The sequence below is a fragment of the Python bivittatus genome, unplaced genomic scaffold, assembly GCF_059951505.1.
Source record: "Python bivittatus isolate LINGU-HERP-01145 unplaced genomic scaffold, Pbiv_v1 ctg000080_np1212, whole genome shotgun sequence".
NCBI classification, from domain to species: Eukaryota; Metazoa; Chordata; class Lepidosauria; order Squamata; family Pythonidae; genus Python; species Python bivittatus.
In genome coordinates, this window is record NW_028277035.1 from 53,041,968 (window position 1) to 53,064,594 (window position 22,627).

Genomic DNA, 22,627 nt, shown 5'->3' on the forward strand with positions numbered 1-22,627 from the left:
AGCGTTAGGGCGGCGGAGCGGGCTCTGCTTTCCTTCCTGCTGCTATTCCGCGCTGCTGCTTGGAGGTTTAAACACGGCATTTCCCCTCACCCCGCAGGGACTTCATTTGCACATTCTACTCGAATTCTTCCAAAATATTTTTTAAAAAATTAATTATATTAATTACAGTGTTGCTGAGTGTGCTGTTAACTGGCTCGGCTGTTTTAGGATCATACTGTAGTGATGATAGTGGTTTTTTGAAGGAGGAGTTTTTGGGGCGGACGGCGGGATAGAGAAAGAAGAATAAACGTTTTCCTCAGTCTGATTTCCTCCTTCCAATTCATTATTTTTTTAAAACAAATGTAGAAACAAATACATTAACAAATGTAACATTAAATGTACATCTCCCCTTTTTTGTACAGTAACTCAAGGTGGCATACATAGTGCTCTCTCTTCCTATTTTTCTTCACAACAACATGAATATGCACTCTGGTCAACATTAACAGTAAAGCATCTTTGCCTTTCTTTTTTCAGACAAATAACTATAATAACTGAAACACTGATATATATTTAATAATATTAAATAACTTTAAAAATGAAGTTTTAAATTGACTTACTCCTCTTGAAATTGCCTGTATTTTGTATACCATTAATTACATTATAAGCTCTTTCACAATGATGCAGAACATAGGTTCCTTATGAGCTTTGAAGCAAGCATAACGTTAGGCATGACAGCAACTTCTAGCTGCCTTGAGAAGAAATGAATGTCCAAAGAATCCCTTTAATTTTTTTCATTCATTGGTTCAATTTATATGGCTGTCCAATTGACATGCAACTCAGAGCACTGTAGGCAGTTAAAAGCACCCAAAGAGAACCTACACATTAAACGTATTAAAACATATTGCTCCAGAGACAATCCGAACAACTAAAATCTCCTGACCCAGTGCCTGGGGGAATAGCCAGGTCTTCAGGTCTTTGGAAGGCAGGCAGGCAGAGTTGGGACCAACTGGATCTCATGGAGAATGCTATTCCATAGAGCAGGTATGGCGACAAAGAAATGTTTCTTGGGTCTCACCAGATACCTGTATGTTTTTATACAGTAATAGTGACCAGTAGTGACAGATCCTTTAATGCCTATTTCTAGGTAGTCCAAATAGCATCATCTGTACATACTGTAAGTGAGGGAAGTTGAGAAAAACTCAAGGATTGCAAAAGTGAAAAAAGGGGGAAGCACCTTCTCAAAATAGCTGAATGAAAACTCACTACATAAGAAGATAGATAAAAGGAAATACTAATAATACTAATAATAGCAGCAGCAGCAGCAGCCACCAATTGGGTGTAGTGGTTAAGGTGCTGGGCTAAAAACCAGGAGACAGTGAGTTCTACTCCTCCCTTAGACATGAAAGCTGCTGAATGACATTGGTCCAGTCACTTTCTCTCAGCCCAACCCCCCTCACAGGGTTGTTGTTGTGGGGAAATGGGAAGTAGCAAAATAAGTACGTTTGCCACCTTGAATTATATAGGCAGGATAAAAAAACTAATGAATAATAATACTAATAATAACATCGAGATTGGTAGAGGCAGCATGAGGGACTCATTAGCCAAAAAACTGAATGGATTTTGCCCCTATAACAAAATGCTTTATGGATGCTATGATAAGGTTATTCGTATAGAAGGTTAAGCATATCAAGGTCTTTAAGTACCCAATTACTTAACTGTCGTGGAAGATTCAAAGCCCCAATTGCTGTGTCTGATATGTATTAAAAATTATGAAGATTGTGGTTATGCCTTAGTATTTGGTGCTAAAAATAACAACTGTCAGAGAAAGTAAACTACAAAGAAAGCAACATGGGGTAATGTCAATTTTGCACCAGGTGACTGATGATCAATCAACACTTTGCATGTGTGAATGGGCCGTCATATAAATAACTTACCACTTCAATCACACTCTTTGTCAATAGCTAGTTCGCACAAACATCTGCTTGTAAATCAAGTTAAAAAAAAATCAAATGTGAGAGCCAGCTCTTAGTTACAAAGGGAAGAAGCTTTATGCACACAAAAAAGGTATACCCCATTTGCCTTGAATACTGGTATTCAGTGAATGTTTCAGGACTAAACCTTGAAGTCAGACCTAGCAGTAATTCAGGGCTGCTTTGCATCACAGAAACTTGGGATCATCTTCAGAGGGTCTATTCTGAGTGACCTCCCATGCCAAGGGGTAGCAAAAGGCAAGAAGTGGGCCTTTTCAGTGGTAGTACCCACACATATGGCTGGTACTGCCTTTGCCTTTTGGCTGCCAGGAGAAGATATTTTTATTCTTCTTGGCACTAAGAAATTAATGTGTTCTTTTTAAACATATTTGCTGCTTAGAAACTTTTTAACTTCTCTGGCTCCTGATTTATTTAATTATTTTAGAGGAATACATCTTGTGTACTGTACTTGTGCAGATGTTTTTTTTTTTTTTTAGTAATATTAATGTGTTTTACGTTTCCCTGAAGAAATCTGGTTTTGAAGGGATGCATACAAATGTTAAACATACATGGTGATATGATATGAGCAAAGATTTCACTACTTGCCCTGTATATTTGGATCAACTTTGTAAGATTTGCTGTTCAAATAGATGGCATTCTCTTGATAATACAATTTTCCATAGTAGTCTTGTATAATTTTTTTCTTGTCCTCATTACCAAAGCAGATCTGTCCTTCTTCATTTATCAATTGATTAATCCTTTTTGATTCTCTCTCTTTTCTCAGTTTATAGGCTAGCCATCTACCTGGTTTATTTGCATCTTCAAAGTAATTCTGTTTAGCACTTCTAATTTTTTGTGCCAGTTCCTCCTTTTCCATTAATCCCATTTTATGTTTAATTAGATCCATTTTCGCTTTAATATCTTTTTTTTGCGGGGATTTCTGTAACTCTTCTTCCAATTTTTTATGATCATTCTCCAGTAGTTTAAAAGTCTTTTTCTGCGTTATGTTTCTTTTCCTTGTATAATCAATTATTAAACCTCTTGTATAAGCCTTCATTGTATCCCAAAGATTCTGTAATGATGTATCCTCTTTTTATTTTCATTAAAAAATAAGGTAAGTTCTTTCTCTATTTTTTGTTTGAAATCTTTTTCTTTTAGTATCCTATTATTTAAAGTCCATCTAAATCTCTTCCGTTGTCCTTTCCAAATAACTACCATTGGGTTGTGGTCGGCCCAAGTACTTGTTTGTATTTCAATTTCTCGAATGTTAGCAAATAAGTCCGCTGACATCCATATCATGTCAATTCTAGACCAAGATGTATGTCTGTCTGAATAAAAAGTATATTGTTTATTTGCTGGATTTCTTTCTCTCCATGCATCTTTCAAGTCTATTTCTTCTATCATTCGAAGGAAGGATTTTGGCAATGTCTTCCTAGTTCTCTTTGTCGATTTCTGTGTTTTATAGTCCAATTGATCATTCATTATTCCATTAAAATCTCCCATCATACAGATGTTAACATAGTCCAATTCAGCTATTTTCATATGTAATTTCCTATAAAATTCTTCTTGATTGTCATTGGGAGCATAAATTGCAATTAAAAGAATTTTAACATTATTATCTATTATTTCAACCATCAAAATCCTTCCATCATCATCCGCATAGATTTGTTCTGCTGGCATTGTATCTCTAATATATAGGACCACTCCTCTTTTTTACATTGTGTCAAGGAAGTAAATAATTTACCCAGTTTTTTTTGCTGCAACAAATATTCGTGTTGTTTTTTGATATGTACTTCTTGCAGACAAATTATATCAAACTTTAACTTCTCTAATTTATGAAATACTTTCCTTCTTTTAATAGCCAGATTAAGTCCATTTATATTGATCGTAATCAATTTTCTTTCCTCCATGTTAGGCTTTATACGAGGGTTTAATTGCTCTAGTAGATCTTACTTCTCGTTGTTCTCTGGGAACACCATCTCCCCCACTTTCTTCTTTTTCTTTTCCAGTTGCTGCTGCACCTTCTTCTTGAAACTCAATTAACGATTCTTCCTTTTGTGTGTCTTCTTCTTTTCCTTTAAAGAATTCTGAATAGAATAGCTCTGCTTTTTGGACTGTATCAACTCTTTGTCTTTGTTCCTGCCAAGTGAACTGAAGACCTTCTGGAATCAACCATCTGTAATTTACTCCTCTTCTAAGTAGCTCTTTAGTCAGGAATGAATATTGCCTTCTTATATCTCTTACTTTTCTTGGCACCTGCTTCAGAACTACGATTTCTTTATCTTTGTACTTTAGTGTTTTCTCTCTTGCCACCTGGAGTATCTGTGCCTTAATAGTTTTTTTAGTAAATCTTATGTGTACTTCTCTTGGTAGTTTATTTCTCATTGCGTATCTCGTATAGACACGAAAAATTTCATCCATCCCATCTGACATCTTCTCTGTGGTTATCTCCAATGCTTCTGCCAGTATTGTATTATCAAGAGAATGTACAAGAAGAAGAAGTAAGACAATATTTACAGAAAGCGAAATTGCCTCAGATACCTAAAGACATTGAAATAATGTTAGAGGGGAATATAACTATGATGGAATTAACAGAAGCTCTAAAAAAGCAGAATGTCGGGAAAGCCCCGGGTCCAGATGGACTGCCAGTGGAATTTTACAAAACCTTCCAGGACATATTGAGCCTTCAACTATTGGAAGTTATGAATGAGGTTATGACAAAGAAGAGGATACCCCAAACATGGACTGAAGCATATATTACACTTATACCAAAGGAGGACGCTGACCCACAACAGGTTAAAAATTATAGACCTATATCCTTATTAAATTCAGATTATAAAATTTTTGCTTCAATATTGGCAGAAAGACTAAAAAGATATTTGAATAACTTTATCCATGTTGATCAAAACGGATTTTTGCCAAAGAGACAAATTAAAGACAACATGAGAGTAATTCTCGACACATTGGAATACTATGAGGCACATCCTGAAAAGCAAATGGCCTTGATATTTTTAGATGCACAAAAAGCCTTTGACAACGTGAATTGGCGATTTATGCTACTGCAATTGGAACAAATGGGCTTTGGTAGAAAATTTACCCAAGCCATTGAAACAATATATCACAAGCAGACTGCAAAAATTATGATAAATGGAGATTTAACAGAACAGATAGTCATAACAAAAGGGACGAGACAAGGTTGTCCACTATCGCCCTTGTTGTTTGTCTTAACATTAGAAGTGTTGAACAGGAATATAAGAGAAGAGAAAGAAATAAAAGGAATGAAGATCAAAAAGGAAGAGTACAAATTGCAAGCCTTTGCAGATGACCTAGTATTTATACTAGAGGACCCACTGGAAACAGCACCTAAATTAATTGAAAAGATAGAAGAATATGGAAAAGTAGCAGGATTAAAAATAAACAAAGATAAAACAAAGATATTAACAAAGAATATGTTAGCAAGGCAAAAGAAAGAATTGGAAGAAGTCTTGGAAATACAGGTCACAAACAGGGTTAAATACCTAGGGATATATATTACACCAAGATGTAGTACATTGAAGGAGGATAATTATGTTAAACTTAAACGACAGATTGCAATAGATCTGACAAAATGGGAGAATTTACAATTATCAATGATTGGGAGAATATCCACTATTAAGATGAATATATTGCCTAGGATCTTATATCTATTCCAGACAATTCCAATTCGTTTAGGGAAAGAGTTTTTTGATGATTTAAATAAAATTGTATTGAAATATATCTGGCAGGGTAAAAAGGCAAGAATAAAGCTTAAATTACTACAAGATGCAAGAGTAAGAGGTGGGTTTGCCTTGCCTAACTGGGAATTATACTATCAGGCGACAAATCTGATGTGGGTAAAGGACTGGATAACTTTAAGAAATAATAGACTATTGACCTTAGAGGGACATGACCTGTTGTTGGGCTGGCATGCTTTCTTATGGTATAAGGGAACGAAAACACAGGGCTACTTTAGAAGGCATTATATTCGAGAGGCATTGTTTTTAAACTGGGAGAAGACAAGAAGACAATATTATTTAAAAGTTCCACGATGGATATCCACTATTGAAGCCTTTTCTTATTCAATAACATATAAAAAGGAACAAACAGTTAGATATACTGAGATATTGAATGAAAAGGGTGAACTTAAAACTATGCAAGCGTTGGAAGAACAAGGTATAAAAATGAACTGGTTCTCATATTTGCAAATACAATCTAGATTCGATAAAGATTTTAAAGCAGAAGGTATTTATGATGAGCTGACTGTTTTAGACAAAATTTTGATGGGTACTGATGAAAAGGTGATTAAAAAACTTTATGGACATTTACTAGAATTTAAGATGGAGGAAGAGCAGGTTAAAGATACAATGATCGCATGGGGGAAAAATTTTGGATACGGAATTGATTTAGAGAAGTGGCAAAAATTATGGTCTCAAAACTATAAAATGACAATGTCAACTGCATATAAAGAAAATCTGTATAAGATGTTTTATAGGTGGCATTTACCTCCAGCAAGGATTGCGAGAATGTACAAGAACAAGTCTGATAAATGTTGGAAGTGTCATCAGAAGCCCGGTACATATTACCATATGTGGTGGACATGCCCAGAAGCTAAAAGATATTGGATTAAAATCCACACATGGTTGGAAAAAATGATAAAACAACATATAGATTTTAAACCAGAGATATTCCTATTAGGAATTATACCTGAAACATATAGTAAAGAACTGAAATATTTGATTGTAAATGTTCTGACAGCGGCTAGAATTGTATTTGCTAAAAATTGGAAAAATGAAAAAGTACCTATGCAGGAGGAAGTCATTAAGAAAATTATGGAATGTGCAGAGATGAGTAAATTAACATTTGAAATTAGAGAGCAAGAAGATAAACAATTCTATATGATATGGGATTTGTTTTATCAATGGTTGGATGAAAAGATATAGTAATGTAATAGATCAGCAAATTATATAATAGAAACTTGACAAACTGATATAAATTACTATATATATATATATATATAATCAATGGATAAAAATGATATAAATCCTATTATGAAAGCTGGTGTTATAGACTAGTAACAAAGGAATAATAATTGATAATTGATAAATATATAAATATGTGTTAGATAGATGACATGAGATTTTATATAAATGATGAGTGAAGATTATGAAAGGATGGCACAAATGATTGGTAACTGGCTGACACACGGTTTAAAATGGAAGATGGTTTTTTTTATGCTTTTTATGTTATTGTTTGTTTGTGTTTGTTGTAAAAAATAAAAAATTTATTAAAAAAAAAAATAGATGGCATTCAATTGTCATGCCTCATTTTCTAAGGCATATCCACATTAGAATTCTGGAAAACATTTTCATGTTTGGGTAACTTGACCAAAATATACTATGATTTAGAAGCAGAGTGTTTAATCTTAAACTTAATGCATTCTTGGATCCAAATATTGTACTAGTACAATCCATTATTGTACATCACAAAGATGCTATTTTTGTTCTTTTTTAAAAAGTTACTTGTTCTGACATCAACATTATGATGAGGAACAAGTAGCATTCCTGCTGGGAAAAAATAGGACTTAATCTGTGACAGGGCTTTTTCGTAAAAACACTTTTTAGTTGAATTCCTGAGATGTAAGCAACAAGAAATATGCATAAGAGCATGTTCAAACTGCTTTTTATATTGCTCATCATGGAACAGACACACCCTATGAATTAAGGAATATGTTTTTTAGAACCAAGGACAAATTTCAAGCAACCTTGACCTCTGTGTGACACTTTTTGCAAGTTTAAGTTCAGGGAATTTCAGGAGATTTCTTTTCAGTTTCAATATACAACCCCACTCTCCTTATTGTTATGCTTAAAATTATCACTTGAATCGTGGTGTCATTGTTGGAAGACTAGTGTTCTTATTGTGAGAATTTGGGGAATCTTTAGATTTACTGGTTAACATGCTACTTATTTCTGTATATTACAGTTGCTTGTATACCATGTAGTCCGTAGACGCAAGATGGTTTACAACATTTGAACAAGCAAAATATCCTACAACTACCAACGTTGTCAGTTTCGGCAGCAGCCCTGGCGGTGAGAGCACCGGCTACGGCGGTGGGATGGCAGCGATGAGAGCACCAGGGGCAAGGCTGAGGTGGACCCGACTGCGGCGGTGGAGCAGAGGCCAGAGTCCGAGGGCCCACAGTACCTGAAACCCATAGAGACATTAGGACCTTGGGGTCTAGGCTTTAGCCCCTAACGTGGCAAGGGGGCTTCCCTTACCCCCAGAGAAGAGGCCGGGGGGACTGGAGTAGCTGTGGGGTCCATTGGTGAGGGGTGTGTGGATGTTGGATGAATGTGCTTCCCTCTGCCCGGGTGTGAGGCGGGAAGAGAGTAGGAGTGGATGTGGCCCTCTTCTCACCAGCTAGTGAGAGAGGCCAGTTGGGAGAGGGAGTGTGTTAGGGAAGGGGAACTTGGGGTGACTAAGCCCCTGTTGGTGCTGAGAGCAGATAGCTGAAGTGCCACAGGGCCCCATTCCCCCCCCCCCAATATTCCTCGCCCTGTATGGTTTGTGGTATGGCAGGCCCCTTAGGTCATAGGCCAGGAGGGTGGGTGGAGTATCACCTTGGGTGATTCAGGGCAGGTATTCAGGTGGTGACAGGCACGGGACGTTATGACGGGAGCCAGAGAGCAGGCCGTTCCAGGGAAAGACGCTCCCGATGAGTTATACTGGTGGCGTATTCCGGCCCTCTGGGCTCAAGCCCAGACCCTGGTCAGCAGGCCTTCAGAGGCCCAGGCTTTCAGCTACGGCTGATGAATGCCAGGTCGGTCAATAATAAGGCCCCCCTTATTCACAGCCTTATTGGGGAGGAGCAGGCTAACTTGGCATGCATTACTGAGACCTGGCTGACACCAGAAGCAGGTGTTGCCCTTTCAGAATTGTGTCCAGCCGGGTTTAGGGTTTGGCAGGGGAGGGGGTGTGGCAGTGGTCATCTGGGAATCTCTGCTGGCCTTCAAGGGCTCTGCTGCACAAATTGCTGGATGTGAGAACCTGTTCCTGAGGTTGGGCACATGGGGGATCAGTTGGGATTGTTGCTTCTGTACCAGCCTCCCTGCTGCATAGCAACCTGAGCTGCTGGAGGCCATCTTGGGGTTGGCAGTGGAGTTCCCCAGACTTATGGTCTTGGGGGGACTTTAATTTGCTGTCCCTGGGCTGGCCTTGGAGGCGGCTCAGGAGTTCATGGCTACCATGGCGGCCATGGGCCCATCCCAGGTCATCTATGGCCCGACAGTGGTCACACTCCAGACACGTTGGAGCAGTGGCAGCATGATCTGGTGGGGGATTTGATATTATCCCCTCTGTCATGGTCAGACCACTCCCTGGTGGCTTTGAGTTTCTCCTATGCTGCCCCCCTCCACAGGGAGGTGGGACCTATTCGAACGGTCCACCCCTGGCGACTGATGGACGGCATACAAATTTAATAAATAAATAAAAATAAATAAACCATAAGCATTCCATTAAAAATACAAACTTCTAAAAACTCGCAAACCCCATGACACCATATGATGTGGCTTAGCTTTTTCCAGAACATGCATTCATATTAAGCTCTTCAGAGATACTGCCACAACTTCCTGCTTCTTGAACTAATATCAGCTAATATTTTCAGCACCTTTTGTCAGGAAGCAGGAATTGTATATGGGTACAATTCACATATTCACACACTGCAATTCTCTATAGATGTGTGTGGGTGAAGAGAACTTTCTGCATTATGGTACTGTAGTGGTGTGCTGAATTAGTTCTAGGTTACCAGAATATAGAAAACATAGTGGAGTATTTCAAATAGTGCACATTTGCTATCAAGCAAGTATTCTTCTGTCTGCAAAAGTATGATAATTAGCTATATTATCATAACTAGTCAGTGCATTTGGGAGTTATATTCAATTTAAAATTCTGCAACACACATATATAAAAAATGAAACTATTTGTATTATTGATCTTTAGATAATGGTTTTTGAACTACATTGCTTGAAAGTGCTTCTGGGAATGTATAAAGTTCATTTTAAAATTAGTGGGTGTCTAGGAAAAAACATAGAACAATCACAGCTCTGCCTATAATTTGTATAGAATGTAAAGATTATTATTAGAAATAATGGAACTAGTTAATTCTACATATCTCCAGAAATTTTAAAAACCTTAAAGTTTAAGTGCTAGATATTTTTGAGAAAGGAAAAAGTAATTACCAATTGCTTGAAAATACATTCAAAACCAAGCTGAAATGAATATAAAACCTACCTACTCATCACACTCTTTTCTTTTGGGGTAAGCAATATTTGCAAAGTGCAGAAAAAGAGTGAGAAGTACTGCACAAAGACATAAGAAAAGGAAATATAAATCTAGTTTACGCCTACAGTATATCATTTACTACACTCTCCATACTGTTTTGTCCTTGCGAATATCTCCCTTTTTCAGGTTTGTGTAAATTCCATCCAACTATAACTTTCTTATATGTTTCTCCTAATATAATCAACTCACTTCCACGTAACAGAGTGGGGAGAAATATGGACAATCACGTAGAGTGACTGTAGCTTCTTTTGATGCACATTCATTTCTTGCAACATACTACAGTCTTCAAGCAATTGTTCCTGTTTTCTCTGACACACAGTCATGTGAAAAAGTACACCCCATTGAAATTTTTGACTTTTTCATTATATTTCAATATACAGATATTTGATTTTCATTTCAACAATACTGATAAAGGGGATATAACAAATATCATGCACCACTTAAATGTTGTAGTCCATTGTGTAATTTGAATAAATGTAATGCAAATATCGTATGTGGAAAATAAAAGTACACCCCTGCATTTATCACTATTTCAAATACTGAACAGAATCCAGTGTACTAGATCAGGTGCAAATGATTAGAACATTGTTAGGATTCAGGAGGAACCTGTCTTATTTAAACCTGAGAAATTTTGTTTGATTTGCTCTTTGTTGTTGAAAGTATCACCAAGCCTAGATCAGAATAGGTCTCTGAGGCCTTCAGAGAGGAGGTTACAGATGCTTATGAGTCTGGGAGGGGGTTTAAAAAGATCACCAAACAATTGAACATCAATTATTCTACTGTCCGGAAGATCATCTACAAGTGGAGAAGATTTGAAACAACTGCCAACTTTCCCTGGTCAGGCCACCCCAGCAAATTCAGCCCGAGATCAGAATGCAAGATGCTGAAAGAAGAATGCTAGAATTTCATCATGTCACCTACAGGTAGCTCTCACCACTATTGATGTCGAAGTGCATGAGTCTACCATTAACAAGAAGCTGCACAAATTAGTTCTACATGGGAGGTGTGCCAGGACAAAACCTTTGCTGTCCAGAAAGAACATCAAGACAAGACTAAAGTGCTCATGAACAGCTAGGCAAAGACCAGGACTTTTGGAACAATGTGCTCTGGCTAGATAAGGCAAAGATAGAGTTATTTGGCCACAGTATCAGAAGACACGTTTGGTAAAAAACAAAGACAGCATTTCACCAGAAGAGTCTGATACTAACTGTAAAGCATGGTGGTGAAAATGTTATGGTTTGGGGCTGTTTGGCTGCATCAGGGCTTAGGCAGCTCACCATCATAGAATCCATGATGAATTCTTCACTGTACCAGAGGATGCCTGAGGATAATGTGAGACCATCTGTCAGAAGATTGAAGCTCAACCAAAAGTGGACCTTACAACATGACAATGATGCTAAACATTCTAGTAACTCCACCAAGGAATGAAATGAAGGGAAGGGAAGAAGAGAAGAGAAGAGAAGAGAAGAGAAGAGAAGAGAAGAGAAGAGAAGAGAAGAGAAGAGAAGAGAAGAGAAGAGAAAAAAAAGAAAGGGTTCTGGACTAGGCAAGTCAAAGGCCAGAATTAAATCCCGTTGAGATGCTGTAAGGCGACTTGAAATGGGCTGTGCCTGTAAGAAAGCCTTCAAACATTGCATAGCTGAAAAAATTCTGCATGGAGAAATGGGAAAAAATTATTCCCAGGCAATGTAGACAGTAGACAGTTGCAAGAAACATCTACTTGAGGTTGTTTCTGCCAGATGGTGCAATACCAGGTATTAGAGCCAGGGGTATATTTTTTTCCACAGAAGGGAAGGCTATCTGTTAATTTTTTGTTGAATAAATGATTGCAAAGTAAATTTTTCATAGTTTTTTGTTTAATTACATCACCTTTATATATTGTTTGATTGAAGGTAAAATATTGAAATGTCCACACATCTTAGAAAAAAACTTTACATGGGATGTACTTATTTTTCACATGACTGTAACTGCCTTAGTCTTTATTATATTAATTTTCAGATTTATACTTCTCTATACATCATATAGTCTGTCATTTGCTATAAGTCATTTAAGTTCTGAACCAATAACATGGCATTATTTCCATGTAAAAGTACATGCACATGTTCAACCACACATGTCTAAGTATTCCTTATACATTAAAGGACTAAGGGGACATCACACATCCTTATCTTATTCCCTGCTCAATGTTGAAGTATTTACAAAGCATTGCCTTTATTCTCATGCATACTTTGCTTCCATGTTATTATTTGATTGATTAAACACACACACAAAACTCCAATCTCACAACTCTGGGTAGTGTACAAAAATTTTAACAGCAATCTTAATATACAGTCACAACAAGGAAAAAATTCCTTCCCCCTAACTGGACCATATCATACAACTATCACCATAAAATCACACCTTTAGTCAGATTTGTTACATCTTTCCTCTTTAATAAGCTTCTTTTTCTTCCATTGCATTTAATAAGCCATGCTCTATCATGACTCCTTTCATTCTAAGTCAGAATTTTTTATATACTATGCTTGTCATCAGATGGGCTCATATTGACCTCCATCCCTCATCATGGCTTTGGGCAATTAAAGTTTTTGCATCCTGAGTGTGTCAATACACTGCGTATACCTCCTAACTGGTAACACATGGACAACATTTTTGTTTCCTTGAAAGGTAGTCACTGGATTAGAGATCTTAGCTTGCAACAATAGTGTCAATATGCATAAGATAAAAATGGCTTCTTGTGGAACTTGTGGCATGATGGTCAACGTTTTTCAAATCTGACAGCTACCCTTACCATTAGCATGGAGTGCTACAAGTGGTATGGGTATCATTATATTTGGTAACCTACTTTACTCCTTTCTTCTCTTACTAAAAAGCAAATAGATAGCAAATACAGAGAAGGCTAAAGAAGAGAGATTAAGTTCGAGTTGAATGACTTTTCCCTGAAAATATTGCCCTCTGCTGGTTTCTCTTTTCTATTTAAAACAGACATATTTTAATCACTGTTATACTTCAGAATGCCTTCAGGTTTAATCAATTTTATTGGAAGATGACAAAATAATTTATGAAACTTTGAAAATGCTAAATTAATGAACTTTCTATTAACACCAACACCTTTTCCCATGTTTTGGCTTGTTAACAATGTTGCATTAAAGTGTTTCTATGTTTCATTCATGCTCTAAAATGCTACTACAGGTAATCCTCCGGTTACAACAGCAGTTGGGACCAGGAACTATATCACTAAGCAACGTGGTCATAAACTGTGATGTCACATGACTGCATCACTTAGCAACAGCAATTCCAGCAGGCCGTTGCCATCATTAAATGAGGACCAGGCAAGTTGTTAAGGGAGGACCTCACATGATTGCAATTTTTGAAATCATGATCACATTTCAGGTTGCAGGCGCACACACACACATGCAGACACAGTTGCTAAGGAGCTGAGATTTTACTACAGTTAAGCAGATAAGATCGTAAGTCAAGGACTTTGCAAAGAGTGTTTGCCTGAATAATTCCATTTCAAATCCAAGTAGCAAGAGAATGGTCTAAATATGTTCCAGGAGTCACAGAGACCTGAATCAGGTAGTCAGACAGCCCAAGAGTCAGGGATTCAAGAACAAGAGTGATGAGCTAGAATTCTGAATGGTTGATTCCAGCAAAGGGTGAGGGTAAATCGGCTACATAAATCTATCTGCAGACAGCTGGCTGCAATTGCTCAGGCTTCACCCTTTGCCTAGCAAGGAGCCTCGTTGAGTAGTGTTGCTCTGCTCACCACTGCATGCATCAAGACCTGGGGCTTGGAGGTTGTGCCTCATCATCCAGCTGATCAGGAGATACCTGTGGTTGATCAGCCTCAAATGAATCATGGCTTGATGATTCCTAAGGCTGACATTCCTGAGGCTGAAGAAACTTCATCAGAGTCAGAATCAGATTCTGAATCGTGGCTCATGACAGTGGGGATGCTGTGACAGCTGGAACTCTGAGGATCCATTGTAAGTCCCCTCATTCAGTGCCATTATAGCTTTGAACAGTCACTGAATGAATGGTCGTAACCCAAGGACTACCTGTGCACTGTTTTTGTTAAGGTGTATTGAATGGTATCCTATCCTAAAGTGGTGAATCTAAGATCCAGATTCAGGTGCTTATTGGAATATACATTTGGAGTTTATGCAGTTGAATCTACCGTTACTAGGGCAGTGTTTTTCAACCTTGTCAGTTTTAAGATGTGTGGACTTCAACTTCCAGAATTATTGACTATATTTAACAACAACAACAAAAATCCCCCAAATCAAGGTTCGAAGTGTCACTAATGTTTGCAAAGGCAACTTCTGGTGAAAGTTGAAAATCCTGGTGGGGAGTGTGTTATAAATGTTTTAATTGTTTGTACTTCAGTTGTCAGTAGTACATACCAAATTCTTTGCTATTCAGGTGCACTGAATGGCAAGGAAGTTGCAAATTATCTCACTGAAGAAAATATTTTTCTATGAATTCAAAGCAAGATATTTCAAAGTGAATTTCACTCAGATTGTCCATCTTAGGTCTGAATTACATAAATGGAAGACTCCGAGGAATGTAAGTTTATTTTCATTTCAAATGGTTTTGTACAGATTTTTTCAGTGGTGTCTTGATAATTATTATATATATTATAGGTACCCATGGAGACATTTAATGTACCAATTGTGCCATCAAGTCAGGTTGACCCTTAGCAATCACAAAGATAGATTTTCTCCAGAATGATCTGTCCTCAACCTGATCCTTCATGTCTTCCAATGGTGTATCCATCACTACTGTAGTCACATCCATCTACCTTGCTGGTTATCCTCTTCTTCTCTTTCCTTCCACCTTTCCCAGTATTAGCATCTTGTCCAGAAAATTAGGGTTCACATAAGGCATCTGAAGTATGATAATTTGAGCCTGGTCATTTGTGCCTCAAGTGAGAACTCTGGGTTGATTTGTTTGATGATTCATCTGTTTGTTTTCTTAGCTAAATTACTCATGTGGATGTTATTTAAGAAGAAAAACAATGTGCTTGTTATTTAATAAAAATGGCATTGATTCCATCTTTACTCCCTCCACCCACTTGTATAAATCCACCCCTCCCCCAAAGCAGAGTGCACCACTGCACTTTTATCAGAAAGACTGGAAATTAACATTTGGAAGGCCTTTTCTGTAATGAAGCAGCTTTCAATATTTCCAAAGACTTCCTGTTTCCAACTGTGCTCTTACATTGTGTGCAAAATGATAATTTCCTTTATTTATCAATCAGAAAGTGGAGAATGAAGTAGATGTCTTTCCACCCCCATCTCCTTCTACCAAGAGATGTCTTCAAACCTGTAGAATTAAACTAAAAACAGGCACTACCAAGAAATACAGATGACTTCATGCTGTTTTAGTCTGTATGTTATCTGTGCTGTGCCTCAAGTGTGTGGACTGAATGAACTGCGAGCACAATTGTTTCAGGGTTGCACCACTCATGACTCAAACTTTGCTGCTTGCACGAGGTTGCTAACAATGATTAAAAAATTGTGTTTTATATTCAGTGACTCCCCTTGTATTTATGACATCACTGCTTGAACAATACATTTACATACCTGGCATTTTTAAGTATATTGCCAAGTTTCTCTTGAGATTATTCTTCTGAGATCTTAGACACCTAATATTTATTTTTAAGTCATTTGCAAGGCAAGAAGTGTCTTCCTTTTTTTTTTTATTGAATCAGTTCTACCACAGATTAAAACAGGCAAAAATTGCATCAAAAAATTAAAGTTTAGCATGGCACAGCACTTGCACCATTGGCCTGTGGGGTATAGTAGTTAAGGGATTAGACTTGGTGACACAGCTAAAGCATTACAGCTGGGTAGCAATCTGAATTTGAAGGAAGAAAGGGAATATGGAGCACTTGGATATACTCACATAGCACCTTAAAACAGGTTATATCTTTTCCTGCAGCAGCCTGGGAAAAGCCATATTTAACAAACATCTGCTGGTAGGTCTATGTTTGCCCAAATATGCTCCAAATCACCATTAAAATGCTAATCACTGCCCATCTATATTAAACACCCTTTTCCCATTTTTTGAAGGAAAGACAAAAGTTGTGCTCTTTTTTACCCTATCATGTTTGAATTGTGACGATTGTGTTTGAAACAAAAACATGTTGTTTGAACAGCTAAATGTTTTGAAAATATTGCAAATGGAATACAGCCTCTAATGATTAGATTACTTCCTTAGGGCAAATGGAGATCAGGAAGTACTAAGATAAATAAGTTTATGGCAAGCAGGTAATACAGTCAAATGTTAATACTGTAAGTATGAGTGACAGTGGCAAATGGCAGCTCTTCAGAATATACCCTCGATTGGTAGTCCCATATGTGTGCAAGCACACATGGAAAAAGCTCTAAGGTGACAGTGTAATAGACACATATCCTGTAATGCACAGCTTACTTTTAAACCTTTTAATAGGTTACCTGTCCTTGATAAGAGTATAGGAATGTTTGCAACAACAATCAGCACAGACGTAGGGCAAGGAGAGAGAGATAAACTCTGAAGTTTATTTTGGACCAAAGCCAAGTGCCAATATAAATTACTCTGCTTGCTTCAGCAAGTAAGTAAAATAAGATTATCAAGTATTTCTCTGGTTTGGGATAAATTAGTTTAGAAGAAATCAGGAAAAGTAGCAAATGTATCCAGCAAAAACTTGGCTTAAAGAGTGGCAGATAAATTATAAAAATAAGAGGCTAGATTCATTTTTTTAAATTGACGAGGTTCCTACTTCATGCTGACAGTTAAATTCTCTACAATATTGTTTGCATTCCCTATCCAATTAGCGTTATATTCCAGCCAAGAGAATTTTCGTTTTTGCTAAACCTCGGTACAGTACTTAAAAAAAAAAAAGAGCCTTTATAGCTAGAAGTAAATACTGGCACTATGTAAAGGAGACACTGAATCACAAAGTAGTCGAACCACATTTTTGTCCGTGTACTGTGCAAGCACAGCTTGTTTCACTAGCTTATGATTCAAGGTAATGTGAGCCTAAAACTGGGTTAATTGAAAAAACTATAGTTAAGAACCTTAGATCAGTGTGTGATGCAATGAGTTTCTTTACCCAGGTAGTCACGTTGAAGGAAAGATAAAAACTCTGTTCATCTGATTGTGTTTGAAACACAAATGTTTTTTGAATAGGTAAATATTTTGAAAATTTGTTGCGAAGGGAAATACTGCTATAATGATCACTTCCCATATGGCACTTCCATATGGGAAATACAGCCTATAATGATCACTTCCATATGGCAAAATAGTGTTATTTTCTTTACCGGATTATGTTTTATTGTGCAACTTGGAATAGCGTTACCTTCTCTGAATACCAATATGAAAAATGTTTATGTTATATTCATCGTTCTCCGGCGGGGTACAAGTATGTTTTTTTTTTCCTCTTGGGGACAGTTAGGATAAATCTCAGCATTTAAGACTTATCCATGCATCTCTAGCGATCAGGATTGTGAAATGACGTCATCGAAGCCGGCCCCTCCCCTCCCAGCAAAGAACGCTGGGAACGTTTCCGTGTTCCACATCGGTTTCATTTGCCGCATTCCTCGCCGCTTTAAAGCGCCGTCCAGCAGACGCATCTCTGCTGCGTCTTCTTCAATGTAAACTGGTTTTCCTCGGCGAGTAAAATGGACGGAGCGGCCGACGACTTCAGCCATGCGCACCACCGCCGGCGTTGATTTCCATCCCCTTGGCTAAGAGTTTCAGTTGCTGGGGCACTCCCCTGCCCAATCCGGGGCCGTCTTATTTGCAGCCTATGATCAGAGAGATTGGAGCGGCTGCGGGTGAATAGGTGTGGATTTCTTTTTCGACTTCCTGTCATACTTTCTCTTGCTCTTACGTTGCATCATTTCTAGCCGGTCGGTTGCTGCAGCTGCTGGGCCTACGGGCAGGTGAGGAGAGTGGTGTCTACTGGAGGAGCATTTGGGGAACTGGAGAGGGGGAGGGAGGGACGGACGGAGGTTGTCTTTTTCATTATTTGTATCGTCTGTTAAGTGAGTCAGACGGCTCTTGTCGCAGTGTAGGGTGAAAGCTGTGCTGGTGGGGATTGTACTATGGGCGCTGTCCGAGTTTCTAGAGGAATTCTAGTGCTCTTTCATACAGTTGAAGAAAGGTTGACATTTCATTCATTATTGGGAATCCAAACTTGGATCAACTCCTAACTCTGTAGTAATGCTGATTGGAAATTATGGGAATTAAATTTTGATACATCAGATTGGGCAAAAGCACTGCAAGTGTTAATAGATACACACACGCTGACACACACACACAGAGTGTGAGTTCTAGGTTACTAGTATTAAGCTGACGTGCAGTGATCCATACATTTTGTCTTGTTTAGTAGACAGACACTATTTGCAGTCACTGCTGGTTGGTCCCCTAACCTGAATCTTCTGGTGTGTATAGAAAACCTGGAGGAGAGATGATTATTTTCTTACAGCAAGCTTTGGAGCAAGAAGAATCTGTGGAAATATGCTACTATGAAAACCAAATTTTTGCTACTATGAAAATCAAATTGTGCATGCCAAAGGGCTTGAAAGTAGTTGGTCTTTTGCACCCAAAGATCTTTGTCCCCAGAGTTTATGGGGGATTCATGTGGAACAGGATTGGGGAGAAAGATCACTGCTTTCAATGAATATTAAGCAGTGCACAAGGCAGTTAAGAATAAAATACAAGTTGACTTCTAGATTAGATATCTTAATCAAACCCTTAACTTTGGTAATTACAGATTGATCAAAATAGCAATTGAGGTACCATAATGTGTTTTTCCTTTGGTTTTTATTGCCCCATCATATGTGTTTTCTTACTGAACAAACTAGTTCTTACAGTTGTGAAAGCTGTATATGTGTGTAGTGTTATGTACAGTTTGTATGTTGGAGGAGTTCCCAGAGTCTGGGAAAGAGAATGGCAGTATATAAAATATTACATCTGCAGAATATCTGCATATTCTTCCTTTTTCAGGAAAATGGATAGCTACCTCCTCACTACATCAATGGGTAGTTAGCAAAAGATCAAAAAAGCTCCACCCTAACAAATTAAGAGATAAATTGAATACTAAAGTAATCATCCAGTTGCCATGATTTCTGTCATGTAATTCTTTCTCCCTTTCCAAATATCAAGAATCTTCTTTTTGGTTGTGAGTTACTACTAAGGTCTTACAAAAATGTATTTATCAAATTTATATTTATATTTACCTCTACATTGAACTGATTCTGTGTGTGTGTGTGTGTGTTAGTTAAACTATGTGCCCTGTGGTTCCTGAAAGCTGTTGTCTCAATACAGTGTTTCAGTTGATAGAAATGGGCCAAAAATAATACTCTGGCATATGCATGGAGCCTGATATTTTAGCAGCCTCCATAGCCCGGTCATTGTTACATTGCATTACTGTTACAGGTGCAATTCTTTACTGTGGCAAGAACAGTGCTTGAAGAATCATTTAGAGTTGTGCCTGTGTGTGTTTGGTTTTTCCCTTTCTTTTTTCAGGAAAGGAAAAAAAAATCCTATCAATAAGCAACATGGGGATATTTGAGATCAAACCAGTATATCTAAAACCTATAATGAAGGGCTACTGTGGGAAGAATGGCTGCATCATGTTTGCTTTGGTGTGCAGTGCTAAAGCCATTGCAAATGTGCAGGTGTGCTTTGGTATGCCAAATGGTTGCATCTGCTTGGTCTTTCTCCTTCCGATGGTGATAGATAAATAAAACAGGAAATTTTCATTGCTGGTTTGTGGTATGTTTAGCATTAAACCTGAATCCCTGGCTTATTTGTTTTGTAAGGAGATGGAATATGAAGTCAGCCTTTGGCCTTTGCTTCCAATTTCAGGCATGTTTGAAAGCGACAGGTCTGGAATCTTAGTTTGCATGAAATATTTAAAAAATAAGTGCTTAAGATTTCCTGATTTTATTTAGTGCTGAAATGTATAGCTGGCACCTGGACTTGTTTTTACTGTAAGGGGCCACGATGTAAAAGTGGATGGGCCTAGCTAATTTTTAGCACAAGCTGTGGTGCCAAATAGCTGGAGAACAGTCTGAGTACTCATGTGGGGGAAGCTATGGCAGTTTTATTTGGCCATATATGCTGTTATTTGAACGTGTTGGTGCTAAACGGTGGCAAATCACATCAGCATGGAGCTCCAGAACTGTATAGAATCATTAGGTGGGCTGATTGTGACTTGCGTTCCTACTGACTAGACAAGCCAAGTTGGAGTGTTTATGAAGCATGTGCCGGTATACTTGTTCATTCTGATTAGACAAGCCAAGTTGGAGTGATTATGTAGCATGTGCCAGTATACTTGTTCATTCATATTAAGTCCAGATTCTGAATGGAATGGTGCACATTTACAATTCTGGCTTTGTATTACATGCAGATAGATTGCCAGCAGAGTCTTTGTAACAGATATCTAGCGTTGTTGTCTCAAGTACCCAAGCTTTTTTGCTTATAATATTTAATCAGAAAGCTATTAACTGCTAGCTGTATGTTAGCTCATTTTCCCCACTTTGGGAATTGCAGTCCTAAACACTAAGGAGAAGGATAATAGACGGAATAGTCAGTAATTAATTCTAGATATGGTAGGACTTATTTCTGACTAGACATAGAGGTGTACTTTAGTACTCTTGGGATACTACAGCTGTGGTACAGTAATTTGAAATACACTTCTGAATTATTGCCAAATTACTTGCTGACATGCAGCAATCTGAGACATCTTAACTTTTTGAGTATTGCTTTGTTTTGTATAGGAAGACGATGATTCAGCAAGTCGCAGAGAACATTAACTTTCCAGAAGAAGAAGAGAAGATACTGCAGCTTTGGAACACACTTAATTGTTTCCAAGAATGTCTCAAACAGTCCAAAAATAGACCTAGGTAAGATAGTACATCTCTAAGATTTCCATAATTCCTATAAGTAGATAACAGCCGATATCTTTACTCATAAGTCTTTTCTTTTGAAGGTTGACATCTGAGTTTGTGTGATACAACAGCTCAAATATAATTTTTTGGCTCTCAAATTAAAAATCTAAATGCTTCTTTGAAATAACAATCAGAAGGCTGAAGTGCAATATGTTAAAATATTTCTATATTTTTCATATGCAAGAAAGATGTGTGCTTCTAAATATGTGCTATGCATTTCTTTTCTGTGTCATAGGTTTACCTTCTACGATGGACCTCCATTTGCCACAGGGCTTCCGCATTATGGTCACATACTTGCAGGAACCATTAAAGACATAGTAACTAGATTTGCTCATCAGAGTGGGTTTCATGTCGACAGAAGATTTGGTTGGGATTGCCATGGTTTGCCTGTGGTATGTTTAATTAATTAATTAATTTATTAAATTTATCTCCCCCTAATGGAGGACTCTGGGTAGCTTACAACTCATTAAAACAATAAATAAAAATACAATTACATAAAACCTAAAAGCTTTATAAAACAATTACTAAAGAAGAAAAAGTCCAGGAGGCTGATGGTTCAGAGCAGCAAACGCTAGGGCTCTAAGGGGCTAGCCAACCCCACACCTGATGTCTTCCTTCCTTCCTTAATATCTTCCTTTGTGTCTATATATTATTGTTTTGGTGATTAGCTGTCTACTGATTCCAGCTTTGCAAATACACCGATGGAGATCACTGATTTGAATTGTTTTAATCACAAAAAGGACAATTTTTAATTGTTTTGATGCCAGTTCAATTTCTGTAAAAATAGCAATGGCAATCCTGCAAACTGGATCCAGTTCGATCAGAGTCTGAGTTCCTTATTCAGTTTATTATTTGATAGGTTGGAAAAAATAAATCTTTTAAAGGACTTCTTTGAATTTGTTTACAATTAGTGCTTCAATTTATGTCTCAAAAAAATAACTTATTTTTATATTATTATTAAAAGTTTTAATTTCAATAGTAAAAGATAATGCAAACTAAAGAAAAGAAAAAGGTGCAAAAAAAGAAAAAGAAAAAAAAACCCTAAGAAAGCAACTTTCCAATCTCATTACAAGGATAAACAATTTCACAATCTCTTCACCTCTTATCTAATAGATATAAAAGTCTTCATCCCATAACTCATCTCTTGACTATAAGCAAATCCAATAAGTAACGTCTTCTCCAATCCAGGTGTCAGTAAAAAGTCCAAACAGAGCCCTAAAATAGTAACATTGATTAACATATATAAAGCTCAACATTCCACATCTCAACTCTTAGCTGTAAGCAAGTCCACATTAGAAGGCATAAAGTGCTCCCGGTATCCAAACGTAATCAAAAGACTAACGTTTAACATGACAACAGGAAATTGTTCCAATTGCTCTC

The 22,627-nt window shown here is 37.5% G+C and overlaps 1 protein-coding gene and 1 non-coding gene across 3 annotated transcripts in view; both read left to right on the plus strand.

Annotated features, from left to right (window-relative positions):
• The first annotated feature begins 17,874 nt into the window (after window positions 1-17,874).
• Window positions 17,875-22,627, plus strand: part of IARS1 (isoleucyl-tRNA synthetase 1) — a 90,918-nt gene continuing 86,165 nt past the window's right edge. Inside the window, exons 1-3 of one of the 2 annotated variants that reach the window (XM_088134103.1) lie at window positions 17,875-18,232; window positions 21,077-21,202; window positions 21,483-21,639. In XM_088134103.1, coding sequence (XP_087990229.1) covers window positions 21,084-21,202; window positions 21,483-21,639 — 276 coding nt within the window. In that variant the 5' untranslated portion in view covers window positions 17,875-18,232; window positions 21,077-21,083. The remainder of the gene's footprint in view (window positions 18,233-21,076; window positions 21,203-21,482; window positions 21,640-22,627) is intronic. The other variant, XM_088134104.1, reaches the window with a different exon arrangement.
• LOC112543006 (small nucleolar RNA SNORA84) lies at window positions 19,584-19,716 on the plus strand. The gene has a single exon (XR_003086477.1). It is a non-coding gene; the product is annotated as a small nucleolar RNA SNORA84 (small nucleolar RNA).